Below are 15,528 nucleotides of genomic sequence, written 5' to 3' on the forward strand. Positions count from 1 at the left end.
AGAAGTAACATATAAAACTCCCTACCTCAATATTCGGTCACCCAAGACCAGTGAAGCAGTGATGTTGTGTAAGATCACAGTGTACACTCTTGCTTCCATTATGAATGGTATTCTTTTTTTGTGTTCAATTACAGTGCAAACCAAGCGCTGGACAGGTTTGCTATGAAGAGGTTTTATGAAGACAAAGTACTTCCTGTGGGCCAGCCCTCCCAGAAGAGGTCAGTTTAATTGCACTTCCTGTTTGCCTCACTGGTAGTTTCCTGTGTGGTATATGAGCTTGACCCCTGATGTAATATATGCCGTTCTTCCATTGAAGGGTGTTTATGACGCCTATCAGCATTTTTTTTCGAAATAGTTAATTTTGGATGGATGGAAAAAAACAAACCAATATGGATTTGCTTTGAAGTTACAGTATGCCAGGGGGCGCTGTTGTCAAGCCTGCTCATTTTACAATGTGTTATACACCACCTTACATCACACCCTGTAACATGAACAGATGATGATAGTTATCTTACTTTAAACTAAACGCAGGATGTCTTAAATTAGTCTTATGACACATTCAGTCAGGCCTGTTTATATTTATGTTTCAAAGCTCTACATAGAAATTGAACCCGTAGTTCACCATTAAGAGAATGAACAAGGATTGATTTGAAACTGACAAACTGAGACCCAATTGGTGCTTTATGGGTCCGCCCCACTAAACAGCCAGGCCCACTCCTAACTTTTAAAGGGGGTTTACAAGCTTTCAGCATTAGGCTTCTGTGCTGCTATTTCCTGAGTTGGATATAATTAACTGGAACAGAGTGCCCAGCAGTCTGCAGTTATTATTGGAGGCATGTGTGACATTATCATGGAGAGAGCTGTATTTCTGCACTGCCAAACCAGTATCGGGTAGAAAAGTTTCAAATAACTACTGGGCCATAACCAGTGACTGCTTTATGGGTTCAACGCTAGGATTCCACAGTGGTGTTGCTTTTTGTACCGTGAGGTCTACCTCTTTCCAAAGCTAATTCAATAATGCACTCACTTTTCATACAGTAACTTTACCTACATTGGCTTTTGTTTATTTAAAATGTAATATTTGGACAGGCAGCTACTGTATTTAGACCTTTCAAAGGGGAACTGCTTGTTCCTACTGAAGTCATTTAACAGAATTTAGGCCTCAGTTACTGACCTCACTGAAAAAAAACAACAACAAAAAAAAAAAAAACTACACTGCCCAGCCTGCCTTTGGACATCCTACTTAAAAACCAACCAGCTGTTGCCTCTTGTCACTGGCCTGATTAGAAGCTTGTTGTTGAGGCCCTTTGTCACTAGACGGGCTATACATTCTGTTTGAACCTGTGCTATGAAAAAGTTCTCAGGAGAAAGTACTCAGATAGTTTGAAATGACTGTTCTTACATTTGCATACCACATACACTTAGCAGCCTTCATTTGCAAAAATGACACCAGCTTAGCACAGCTATTGGGCTTATGATTAATCAAAGAGAAAGTTTTGAGTACCTCTTTAAAAATGTTGACTCTGGATAATGCCAGATTAATGTTATGTTTCTGAAAATATGCTTTTTTGGACGGTAACACCCCACCCCCCCACCTCCCGACAAGACAACTGTTTATGTAGCCCAACTTCTGACCTGGACCAGCGATTGAAGTCTATATTGAAAAGCAACATATAAAGAACCAGACTGGTTGGCTGCCACAGTTGTGACGTCACAGTCATTACATTGTTAAATAAGTTGTGCTTCACAAGGACTACATTCTCGCACAGTAAAAAATGGTACAATAACTTAGACACTGGTGTCAAAGTGGAATGGAAATAAAACACTCAATATTTCCACTATGTTTTAAAATGAAAGCTTATTGAATGTTAACACATATTTTACCATTTTTGTTTACCAGCATACAACAGGGACATAATGTGGGGCATGGTGCTGTATGTTTTAATTGAATACACCTCTAGGGAACAAACTGTATTAGCTTATTTATGTAATACTTAAAGTTTCCCTAGGGAGAGCCTGTTTGTTTGAGAATGATAGTGTTACATGTAGCCAAGAAATTGAAATGAAGTGCTGACAGTCTCAGATTGTTTCTGAGGGGGCTCAGTGTTCCAATCCACGTTCAAAATATTTTTGTAATAACAAGTCATATTTGAATCACATTTATTTGCTGTAGTGTACACGTGGTTTCGGGCTTACACATTTACTTCAGCCTGTAGTTTCCACCTTTTTAAGCAGAGGACTGCATGGGACCTAGTCAATGGCGGCGGAGCCTTTGTAAAACTGGGAGAGCTACGGTTTTCAGGAATAAATGAAAAAAATATTATTTTGAGAATGCACTTTTATCTCAGGAAGTAAAAGTATACTGCCCCCACCCCCCAACGGCTCCGCCGCCCCTTGCCCTATTCACAAAGTTCATTTAAAAATGTTTTTTAAATCTGTTTTCATAGATTAAATAAAACCTTTATGATGAAACTGACTGTTGTTGGCTTCTTTTCTATGAATACAAAAATGCTATTTTATAAATCAAAACAAGTTTTAAAAATGACAAATTGTGAGTTAATACTTAGCAAATTAGTTTCTGAGGTCACAAAAAAAGAAATAAACAAGTTGTTTAAGAGGTGTTTAAAAATGTACATCCAGATTTTTTGTAATGTATGTTTTAAATAAATAAATGAATGCATTAATTAATATATGCAGGTAGAAGTTTCTAATCAGTAATGACTTCATTATTAGATCTTGTTGTGGCTCCTCTTGCAGATACGTACAGTACTTCAGTGGCTTGCTGTCAGGAGCCATCAAAATTAACAACAAGCCTTTGTTTTTGCACCACGTCATCATGCATGGGATCCCAAACTTCGAATCCAAAGGAGGTAGGCCTGTGTTTGATTTATATCATTAAACAGTGTTTTAAACATTTGTATTTGATGGAACTCACCAGTGGCATATCTAAATACTGCAATATTAATTAGAAGTTACACTCCCTGGGGGGTTTCATATTTTTACCCTTGTGGAACAAACATATATTTTTAATATGTGGTAGAAAAGTATGATCCTTATACTTTTCATATATAGACTTTTTTTATATATTTAAAATATATGGGATATGTTTTATTTTCAACATATAAAATAAAAATATGGATTACAGACTCAAATATATTTTAAATATATAAAAAGGGGCCAATTTCTATATATGAAAAATATAAGGATCATACTTTTCTACCATATATTAAAAATATGTTTTTTCCATAAGGGACAGAAATACACTAAATAATCCATATCCAATGCCATAGTAATAAGCTCAATGGTGGTGGGATTTAGACCATTAAGGTGCCGCATCTGGGGATATAAAGAGGTTATAATAACAAGTATGTCATAACATGTATCCACCACCACGGCTGTACCACGGCTGATGACATACATATATATATATATATATATATATATATATATATATATATATATATATATATATATATATATATATATATATATATATATATATATATATATATGTGACATACAGCTGGACAGATGTATGAACAGACAGACAGACACCCCCTATGTCACCATAATTTGATACCACCTCCTCTTTATCCCAAATGGGAACAGGTAGATGCAATGCTCAACCAGAGAAAGCAACCAATTATTAGCTGCATAACTAATCATTAGGTAGACAATGGTTGATATTTTCACATGCAAATGAGTGAAAACTCAATCAGTCTATAACTCACGTATTAGTTGATCAACAGCATAAGGTTCAAGACAGCACCACATTCTGTGCTGGAACATTGGTTGAGTTCTGGAACAGAGAGCCCCCTACTGAGTCACTAATGTCACCTCGTAAACTGCAGTATCAGAATTGCCTTAGAGGTCCCCCATCCAAGTACCAGGCCCAGTCTGATTATATCATTATCAGACTCCATGGTCATTTCTCAACTCTACTAACCTACCTAAGCAGTTAACTAATGGCATACGTTAGTGATCAGTTGATTGTAACTTCTAAACCAACTATCCATGTTATTGCTCATCTTTTAGTTAGGTTTTAGTTATTGTTTGACCAACCACTAGGTAAATATTAGGTGTACATTATTATTTAGTTGCAGGATGACAGTGCTGGAGATCAGAGGAATTTGAGTGGTGTTTTTTTGTTTTGGTTTTTTTTTTTAATGTGGAATTGCCAATTGTATTTGACCCCATTTTCTCCCAAATTTGAAATGCCCAATTCGTAAGCCTGGCTTACCGCTGCAACCCCCATGCTGACTCGGGAGAGACGAAGGCGAACACACACTTCCTCTGAGCCGTGTGCCATCAGTCGTCCGCTTCCCTCAGAGCTATAGAGTCAGAGGACTGCGCAGTTCTGGGCTGCTTGCAGGCAGGCCTGCAGGCGCCCGAGGACACCCTGGCCGACCTAAACCCTCACCACCCTGGGCAACACTTGGCTAATTGTGCGCTGCCCCCTGGGAACTCCCGTCCACTGCCGGCAGTGGAATAGCCTGTACTCGAACCGACGACCTCCAGGCTATAGGGCGCATCCTGTAGTCCACACTGAGTGCCTTTACTGGATGCGCCACCTGGGAGCCCTGAATTTGAGTTTTTTAATGGTCATTATTTATGTGCATGTGGATAGAGCTGGAAACCTAGGAATTACGTCGTTGTTTACAGCCTGAAGGATCAGAGATGTTGATGTGTATCTGAGTAAACTCCCATCCTTCACGGCCCTCATTGAAGGCCCAGCTGTTTGTCTTGGACGCGTTGAGGCCTTTGTTTCATTGTTCCTAACGAGTTTTCCTGTTGTTTGTTCTCCAATGTCTCTCCAGGTTGCCGCCCTTTCCTCAAGATTTACCAGGCAATGCAGCCAGTCTACACATCTGGGATCTAGTAAGAGGAACACACTTTTTAATGTTCCCCTCCCTCATCCCCATCTCTCGTGCAGGGCTGGCCTAATGCCTCCATAGCACACTAAAATTAAAAGCTGTTTTCCATCACTTACTCATCTGTGCGACTAGACTGCCATGCTGTGACCAATCTTACTACTTACTGTGTTTGCCTCCTATGTATTATAATTAAATCACATTCATGATTTTTTTGAAATTTTTATTGGGGATCATTATTTAGCGGAGTCTGTTTGCATGTGTTACATTGTATTGTTCTAAATACAATATATTTAGAGAACCACAAACTCGATTGTGATTAAACTTAGTAACAACAATCATTACCACAAGTGTATCAGACTCTGGGGATATATGAAGGTGCCTATCTGTATGTGGGTACTTTATTTTAAGTTCCATTTCATAATTACATCACAGGAAGTAAACATTCATTTATATTGGACCATACACTTATTTAAATTAATTTACCAAGATGCTTAGCCCATATGAATTTATATGAATTAAATCAGTAGCAAAGCATGGGGTTGTTTAATGTCCACTGTATTGCTAGTTATAAACCTCATCAGGTTCCGGGTCCAGCGGTCATTATGACACGTTAGACGGCTGCACAAGCCTAGGATTTCAGAACTGTCCTTTTTAATTTTTAAAAGCCATTTGCTCCATACTGTGGTCACCGCACCTGGCTACAAAAGCTGAACAAACAACAACAAATTAAAAATGACAGCTGTTTATTTCACCTTTGAGAAATGGCTTGCTGAAATTATCAAACTCAAAGAAACAACTGAAAACAAAAATGTAAACATAGTCCCATGAACTTCACAGCAGCTAATAACATTTTTAGTGTAGTGATTAAAAATGTAAGAAGAGAAATTAGGGGCTGAGAACCCATCCATTTGGCTACCAAGAATATACAAATTAAACATCTAAAGCTGATTCTCTTCAATGTGTTTCTTCATGTTACACCATGTAAAACAGCGAGAGGGTCCTGATGTATGAGAGATAAACCTAAAAACAATAACAGAAACAGTTTATGAGAAACACAAGAACAATTCCACTCCCACAGTGAGATAGCAGTACACAGGTTATTAAAGATATTTTGGGGAGTTTATTTACAAGCCTAAAGGGACAGTATCTTGTTTAGGTCCCTGGTTAAGGGATTATCTATAGATAATCTCATCTGGGATGAGAATGCTAACGACTCTTCGTGAGAAGCGTCTAATCCCTATTTTAACGAGGATTCTGATACTCTATCCTCCGAGGGCAGGCACTAAAATTCAACTCTGTGAATATTGAAGTTGAAGCCTTACTGTGTTTTCTTTTTAAATAATAAAGTATTACATTTTCAAGATGTATCCTAATAAAAGTTACGCAAGTGTAAAAGAAAGCATAGTGAAAGCATGACAAAGCACAGGAAAGCACTGTAAAGCCTAGGCGGGTATAGCAAATTGTTTTAAAAAACATTGCAAACCACGGTAAACTATGCATAGTATACCCATGGGAAAAGCATGGGTAAACTGCAAAATTATCATGCACATTGACCGTGGTAAACTTTTATAAGGCTTTTTTATATATGACCTATTTTTCCTTGTTCTCAATTGACATCCTAGACAAACTCTTTTAAACAAATTAATATTGTGATGAACTGCGTCATTTACTATATAAACTGCTCAACTATATCGGACCCTATTCATACAAATTACAAAATAACTCCAACATGCTTCATGTAACATTAATTACTGCCATTTCGTACGCCGAACGTTTCCCTACGTAAAAGATGCACACCTTATGGTAAATGTTATTATTATTATTATTATTTATTTCTTAGCAGACGCCCTTATCCAGGGCGACTTACAATTGTTACAAGATATCACATTATTTTTACATACAATTACATTTTTTTTTTTTTTTTTCACCTTTCCTTTGCCTTTTAAATATGTTTTACGATTAAATTGAGTAGTTCTGGGTTCTGCTGATTCAGTAGTATAATTTTATATATTTATATGTGAGCTTTAAGTATTTAGGACTGAACAAACTTGCCTTTTACCTTGACTGGTTGAAAGGTCAGATGGCTTGAATGTACGTCTGTTCAGTTGAAGGCTGTTAGAATTCTCCAGTCACGCTCAAAGCAAGTTTAACTTATCCAAGGAGCTATCAGAATATATCAATACAAGGTCAGATACATGTTTACCATAATGTCTGCATTATAATAGAAAATAAATAGACTATTTTGTTAGCTCTTTGTACTTTAACGCAATGTTTAATAAATAATGTTTTTAAAATCTGTTTTTTTATTAATACAGTACAGTTTCAAATTATTTAACAATAGGCTTGAACAGTTTCATGAAGATTTTGAGAACCACTTTTTCACCTGTGATAAACATATATCTTTTACTACAAATGATGAGATTAGAGTCTGGAAATATACCGGTATTCAGGAACCAGTCCATCAATGTCACACTCTTTACATTTAAATGTACAGTGGATCTATTTTTTTTATTCTGTTAGGTGAAACTTTGCATTTACCTTCTTGTTCTATTATCTATTTCTAGCAATGTACAAGGAGATGGCCAAACCAGTATCTGCATCACCATTGAACCAGGGCTTCTTCTCAAAGGAGATATTATGGTAAGATCACGGAATATGCACCAAGTTCTAATTCTGATGCGCTATTAATTGATGAATCTTTGATAACACCCTTATTTCATTTCATTTCATTTAACCTTTATTTTACTAGATAAGAAGATTGAGAACAAATTATCATTTACAACGACGGTCTGCTCAAGAGGCAAACATCACAGCAGCACAAAGCAAACAAATACAATATAGAAAAAAATATGCATCAGACAAATTTAAAACATTCTCTGAAACAAAACTCTTTAGTTTTAATTTGATTTGAAATTCATTCCAGTCATAAGCAGCCACAAACTGAAATGAATTACACCCAAAAACAGTGGACACTCCGGGAATAACCAATCTAATAAATGAATCTGATCTTAAATTGTAAACTAAAGCAGAGAATTGTACAGTGGCTCTCAAAAGTATTCACCCCGCCTTGGACTTTTCCACATTTTATTGTGTTACAACATGGAATTAAAATGGATTTAATTAGGAGTTTTTGCCACTGATCAACTCAAAAAAAGTCCATAATGTCAAAGTGAAAAATAAAATCTACAAATTGTTCTAAATTAATTACAAATACAAAACAGAAAATAATTGATTGCATAAGTATTCACCCCCTTGAGTCAATATTTGGTAGAGGCACCTTTGGCAGCAGTTACAGCCATGAGTCTATTTGGTCTATTTAGTCTAGTCTCTACCAGCTTTGCACATCTGGACACTGCAATTTTTGCCCATTCTTCTTTGCAAAATTGCTTAAGCTCCGTCAAGTTGCATGGGGACCTTTGGTGAACAGCAATTTTCAACTCTTTCCACATATTCTCATTTGGATTGAGGTCCGGGCGTTGACTGGGCCACTCCAGTCACTCCAGTGTGGCTTTGGCTGTATGTTTGGGGTCATTGTCCTGCTGGAAGATGAATCTTCCCCCAAGTCCCAGGTCTCTTGCAGACTTCAGCAGGTTTTCCTCAAGGATTTCTCTGTACCTGGCTGCATCCATTTTGCCCTCTGTCTTCACAAGTTTTCCAGGCCCTGACGCAGAGAAGCATCCCCATAGCATGATGCTGCCACCACCATGCTTCACTGTAGGGATTGTGTTCTCAGGATGATGTGCGGTGTTAGGCTTGCGTCAAACATAGCGCTTAGTGTTGAGGCCAAAAAGCTCTATTTTGGTCACATCAGACCATAGAATCTTCTTCCACTTGGTCTCAGAGTCTCCCACATGCCTTCTGGCAAACTCTAGCCGAGATTTGATGTGAGTTTTTTTCAACAATGTCTTTCTTTTTGCCACTCTCCCATAAAGGCCAGTTTTGTGAAGCACCCGGCCTATTGTTGCCATATGCACAGTGTCTCCCAGCTCATCCGTGGAAGACTGTAACTCCTTTAGAGTTGCCATAGGCCTCTTGGTGGCCTTCCTGACTAGTGCCCTTCTCACCCGGATACTCAGTTTTTGAGGACGGCCTGTTCTAGACAGATTCACAGTTGTGCCATATTATCTCCATTTCTTAATAATGGACTTTACTGTGCTCCAGGGGATATTCAATGCCTTGGAAATGTTCTTATATCCTACCCCTGAATGGTGCTTTTGAAGAACCTTATTCCGGATTTACTTTGAATGTTCCTTCATCTTCATGACGTAGTTTTTGTTAGGAAATGTACTAACCAACTGTGGGACCTCTCAGAGACAGGTGTATTTAACCTGAAATCATGTGAAACACCTTAATTGCACACAGGTGGACTCCATTCAACTAATTATGTGACTTCTAAAGACAATTGGTTGCACCAGAGCTTATTTAGGTGTGTCATAGCAAAGGGGGTGAATACTTATGCAATCAATTATTTTCTGTTTTATATTTGTAATTAATTTAGAACAATTTGTAGATTTTATTTGTAGACTTTTTTTGTGTTGATCAGTGGCAAAAACTCCTAATTAAATCAATTTTGATTCCATGTTGTAACACAATAAAATGTGGAAAAGTCCAAGGGGGGTGAATACTTTTGAGAGCCACTGTAATAGGTTGTGCAGATATAGTGGAGTTTTCCCAATCAGGGTTCTATAAACTAACCGAAGCCAATGATCCAATCGCCTAGTGTGCAATGAAGGCCATTCAACCATAATATAAAGATCACAGTGATGAGTAAGAAAGAAGCAGCAGTTATAAATCCTATAGCAGAATGGTATAAAGCATCAAGCTCCCCCAAAGCAGCTTTTGGCCATTTTATAGACAACATCACCATAATCCAGTATTGGAAGAATACACATCTGAACTAGAGTATAACAATTCTAGAGAAAAACAATTATAGATTTAACTTTATCAATATGGGTTTTAAAAGACAAAGTTCTGTCCAGCCAAATACCTAAATACTCATAAACTGCTTCTTGCACTAATTTAATCTTACTAGAAGTAACAATTTTGCAAACACTATTAAGAGAACTTGCCGTATTTCTTCTATTAAAATGCATACATTTATTTTTATCAATGTTTAGGAAAAGACACAAGTCATAGAATTTTGTAAAAGTTAATGGCAGCGTAGGACCAACAGAATACAAAAGTGTCTTCTGCATAAAGATCAATATGAGAGTTGCCTATTACCTGAGCAATATTATTAATATAAATTGAAAAAAGGGTAGGGCCCAATATAGAACCTTGAGGAACACATTTATCAGATTTTACACACTGAGCTCTATTTTGAAAATAATTTTGAAACTGCAAGAGAATTAATATCAAAACCAATATCGCACAACTTATTCAAAATAATTGAGTGATCAAAAGTATCAAAAGCCTTAGATAAATCAATAAAAATAGCTGCACAGCTAGAATTTTTATCAGAGTGTACAGTAGTAAAAGCATAGTAAAATCTGATAATGGATTATGAAAGCATTCGGTAAGCGTTGTAAAGCCCAGAGAGATTTGGTAAAGAATATTAAAAAAGAACCAATTAGATAGTTCTGTAACTTTATTTCAAGTTATGTTTGGAACTATTTAGTAATCAAATTTGAATTCACATAAGGTAAGCATTCATTTATATTTCACTGCACACTTACTTATATTAAAAACCCAACTTAAAATGCTTTCACTAATACCGCTGTTAAAATAAAAATATGACTCTCTAGGCTGGTTTCACCCAGTAAAAATAAACAAAAAAACACCTTTCTTTCCCAATAAACCTGTATAAATGTCACCCAGTTGCCTTCCTTTTGCTGGCTTTCCTTGCACACATTTGCAGTTGCAGCCCACTGCCTCGCCCGCTTCCCCATGGCCTAATTTGGAGGGAAATCAATTCAACAAATATAAATTAATTCAATCAAATATTTTGTGGGATTTGTCTTGAACTAATATCTATCTATCTATCTATCTATCTATCTATCTATCTATCTATCTATCTATCTATCATATTAATATGTTACTATGCTGTCGTGAGTTTGGACATCATAACATCCATAATAAGTTGTGGTAATACCAACCCTATAAGGTTAAGACGGTTATAGCTTATGAATAAAAATGACCTGCCATGCACTTCCATTCACTGTGTAGCCTTGTATTGTAGGTCTCAGATGTACAGTTTTGAATCACGTTTGTATTTTCATTTTCAGAAAATGGTATCTGTTATTATCATAATAGATTAAAAAAAGCTCTCTGTTTGCACATTTTCCCTGACTGTCTTTGTATCAAAGCCTTTGACTGAAATATGCCTCACTCCCCTTCATGTGAATGTCCTTTATTTCCGCACTAAAAATAAACTAACAAATGAATTAGATATAATATCAGCTTTAAGTTGTATTTGATTTCCAAATATTGTTTTAGCTCAGGGAATTTTTTTTTTTTTTTTTTAAAGCGAGGTCTTCCAAAACCAGCAATGCTCCCGTTTCTGTGGGCACTCTTAGCTTGCGACAGATTGCCAGTTTGGCAGTTGAAACTAAAATGATGTTTTTCTTAATTTATTTTTGTTTGTTTTATTAAAGTCTCTTGGAATAGAAAACCTGCATATTTTTGTGTCCCTCTATCTTCCAGTTAATCTCTTAATTATAGATTTGTACTGGCCAGCGTGTGGAGCCTTGGGTTACCATCTTTGTCAGGACAGTCAGGAATGTGTTCTGTTTGTTGCCTCCCTCCACCTGTGCATTGGGAGGAACTAGGACAGAGAGAACAAGTACCTGGGAGTCAACAACTGGCTTGGATGGGGGGGTGGGCCTACCAGATATTGTTATAGAGGTAGCAGGGAACACATGAAAGATATTGTGTTTTGAAGCAAGTTCAAAGGCAACCTTTCTGAGAGTAGTAAACAAAATTGTAATCGTATAAAACTATGATCTGTGAAACCATGCTGTTTTTTTAAACAGCCAGTCCCTGTCATGTTTTGTTTTTTCAAAATGTGAATATGTTTATTGCTCACTTTGCACTTGGATAAAATGCTTACAAAAAAAAAACAAAAAAAACGTAAGGTTTTAGAGCGACACTAAAAGCCAGTCCCTGTTTTCAAAAAGGTTGAGAAACACTGGACTAGCAGACCACTTTATTTGAATATTTCTACATTTGTTATATGCTGAATCCTACTTTTTTACTCTGAAAGAAGTGTCAGTCTGGTCAGTAAACTGACCCCTCCTGTGAGATGTTTAATGGTCCATTTTCTCTCCCTAGCTGAAGTGTTACCACAAGCGGTTCCGCAGCCCAACGCGTGACGTCATTTTCCGAGTGCAGTTCCACACCTGTGCCATCCATGACCTGGGGGTCGTCTTTGGCAAGGACGAGCTTGACGAAACCTTTAAAGGTAATACAATGGGGTGGATATCTGGACATTCCTCTCTTATATTGAAACATAAATGTATTTCCTATACAAATTCATTCACAGTTTTGGCGTATTATACAATACACGAATACACCCTCTTTAAGGGATAATTAATCTCAGTAGGATGCAGGACCACCATCGTCAGCCAGGACAGCACTGATTGGACTTGATAAGTCTGCAAGGTGTTGTTTAGGAATGGTACATGATCTTTCCTCTAATTCCTTCAGGGAAAATGTAGGTGGAAATCTGCAGTAAAGTCTGACACACAGTCACCGCAGAAGCAAATGCCGACCAAATGCATGCTATCTGCCCTTTATCAATGTCTTTCAGGTCTGCTCTGTGGCTGAAACTGGAAGCATCATGGAGATACAGCTTTTTATAGTACAGGATTTCTATTTGCGTAACAAATGGATCTGTCATGTGTGGGACAGCCCATTACCTTGTGTTCCGATAGTAATACTTGTTTGAAGGTAGTGTTTATCACAGGTGTTTCTATTTTCTTTGTATAATCCCTGTTATTGCTATATGGACAATATTTTGTTTAATACCATTCTCACTGCACTAACATATAACTACCATGGGTCAATTTCATCCATAACGTAAAGATAAGCCTATTGCATTTATAGTAGGACCATTGTAGTTCCACAAAATTACCAAGGGGGCAGTGTTTATAAAGGAAAGAAAAATCCAATGGATTTCATAATATTTCCTATGCAGTACCATATTACTGCCAGAGTCCTAGTTTCTGCACTGGTAACGCTAGACGTAGAATATATAAGAAACTAATGCTATTTTTCTATCTGCACCATTAAACCGCTTTTTTTTTTTTATAATCATTCCCATTTTGTGTACATTAAATTTTTCCTTAATTGTATAATTAACTGACATCCAGCCAAACTGCCTACATGTGTTTTTTTTTCCTCCAGTCCTTCTTATTGGACACTCATTAAGTAACTTCATCCATAAAAGTGAGTGATAGAGATTGAGTTCTGCCGGCCCACAGTCCTACTAACTAGGGCTGAGAGAGACCCATTTCACTCTGGATTTACCTGTCTGCTCCTGATGGAAACAAACAGAAATACAGTCAATTTAAATCACTTTAAACTCAGTGGCAAATGGAAAGGTAGTCCAAATTTAACTCTCTACTGGTCCCCTGCAATGCACTATTTTTGAACTAATTACTCTTTGGCCCTATCATGAAACTAATCTTAGATGCACATGCAGTTCGGATGATTATTTTTTTATAGCCCCAGGGACTATCACTTACCTTGTCAACAGAGTATCTCACCCACTCTCAGGACTCTGTTCTAGGTAGTTTTTTTCCAAGCAGTTCCTTAATTCTTTAATTGAACTTCAGCAGGATCAATTACACAATTTAAGATCGAAGGCCATATTTTAATTTACCCCTATTTTTTGAAAGATGAGAATTCAACAGTAATATATAAAACTGAGATACAAACAACTTGTAAGCGCTTAAGATACCTGCAGTTACATTACTTGGATGTTTTATGCTATTTTTGTAAAGTCAATATTTTTTTCTGCTTTACAAAAATAGGAGTAAAGACTGAAGTAAATGCTTTGAAAATATGACTATGAGTATCATAGCAACTCGAGTATCATAATGTAACTTTCACTTACCTGAACAATTACCAGTAACGCCCACCTGAATATATGGGACTCTACGTGTGGTTATTTTACCTGTAACACAGGAAATGAATGGTGATAGGAAATCAAGTGTATCCATAACAGTAGAATGCAGCAAGTAGAATCTTAGGATCGTTATTCTTTTGTTTATGGACAGATACAGACACACTAACACCGCTATTTCAACTGCTAATATCTCAGGAATCATTGGTAAACCAACATCTTTTTATCAATGCTCTAGCAACTCCTCAGGCAAAATGTTTTGCGAACCATCACCATCAGAATTCTACAAGTTGCATTCTATATGTTGCAACCTTTATGAAAAAAAAATACTTGGGAGTTTAAGAATCGCACATTTTTACGACCATCTTTTTTGCAGATGACAGGTTCCCTGAATATGGAAAAGTGGAGTTTGTCTTCTCATTTGGCCCAGAGAAAATACAAGGTAGGCTGTCACTATCGAACTTTGCAACCCTAACATATATGAACATATATATATAGTATACAGTTCCTGTTGTTGCCATTGTGCCATCATTCTTGTGTTGTATTCCATGATTTTCTCATGTGGGCCAATTGCTGGTGTTGTCCAGTGAAAGCTAACCAGCTCCCTACCACGCTGCTTAAATCTCTAGCCATACAGACCACGCACTTTCAGATTGTGTAATTCTAGTTGGCACACAGCAGTATTCTCTGATTGTTTGAGAGTCTACACTTCTATAACCTTGGTTTGTTAATAAGCGCAATGGCGTTAAGCAATGTGTTTGATTCTGCTAGCAATGTGTTGAGTAATTTTATTGCGCAGATGTCCACTGCTGTTTTTGGAATGTGTGCTAGTTTGTTACAGTATTGGAACTATATACAGGGGTGCCTAAAAGGGCACTCCGTCAATCATTTGGAGGAGTTGTCTGATTGTACTACTGCCAGTTAATAAAATATTTCACAAACCCATAATAGAAACCAGCTGTAAAATACAATATATTGTTTATCCCTCTTCTTAACAGATCAATTTGCCTTATAAAAATTGACCACTGTAAATTTGCATGGTCATTTTGCAGTTTTTTTTCAGTACAGAGCATTTCAAATGTCCTATGTGAAAGACTCACACTCTACAGTGAATTCGATTTTTTAATGCATTTTTTTTTATATTAGTGAAGAAAATGTATCAATCACTCCTTGCAGGTTCACTGCATTCTGCATCAAGAGGTCACATGAAAGAAAGGCAGTCTGCATTTAAAACACATCAGTTATAACAAAAGCAGCAACGGGTACTGAGAAAGCAAGTCAACCTGTAGCCGTTTGAGTTCTTCTAATGGAAATACATGGCAAAAAGTTACAATGTTATTAAATAAATTACATTTTAAAAATAATAAAATGCGCAAGAAGAGTCATTGTCTAAAAACACACTAAATATAAATAAATAATTAGTAACTGATAACTGGGGGAAAAAAAATTAAATCTTGGACAGAACCTGTTTTTTAGGCACCCATGACAACATATATAATTAATTTCTGTGGGTATAGTACACTGACAAAAAGTGGATTAGAGACAGCAGTTTCGAAACCACATGTTGGAGGTGACCCTGCACGCTACAAG

General features: G+C 36.8%; 1 protein-coding gene across 6 annotated transcripts in view; it reads left to right on the top strand.

The window, feature by feature from the left end:
* Positions 1-15,528, top strand: part of LOC117405963 (tensin-1-like) — a 298,134-nt gene that overhangs the window by 212,897 nt on the left and 69,709 nt on the right. For all 6 annotated transcript variants that reach the window (XM_059032054.1, XM_059032059.1, XM_059032053.1 and 3 more), the window contains 6 exons: positions 135-218; positions 2,758-2,870; positions 4,818-4,878; positions 7,439-7,514; positions 12,144-12,273; positions 14,315-14,380. In XM_059032054.1, coding sequence (XP_058888037.1) covers positions 135-218; positions 2,758-2,870; positions 4,818-4,878; positions 7,439-7,514; positions 12,144-12,273; positions 14,315-14,380 — 530 coding nt within the window. The remainder of the gene's footprint in view (positions 1-134; positions 219-2,757; positions 2,871-4,817; positions 4,879-7,438; positions 7,515-12,143; positions 12,274-14,314; positions 14,381-15,528) is intronic.

The sequence above is a fragment of the Acipenser ruthenus genome, chromosome 10 (assembly GCF_902713425.1).
Source record: "Acipenser ruthenus chromosome 10, fAciRut3.2 maternal haplotype, whole genome shotgun sequence".
In the NCBI taxonomy this organism is placed as follows: domain Eukaryota; kingdom Metazoa; phylum Chordata; class Actinopteri; order Acipenseriformes; family Acipenseridae; genus Acipenser; species Acipenser ruthenus.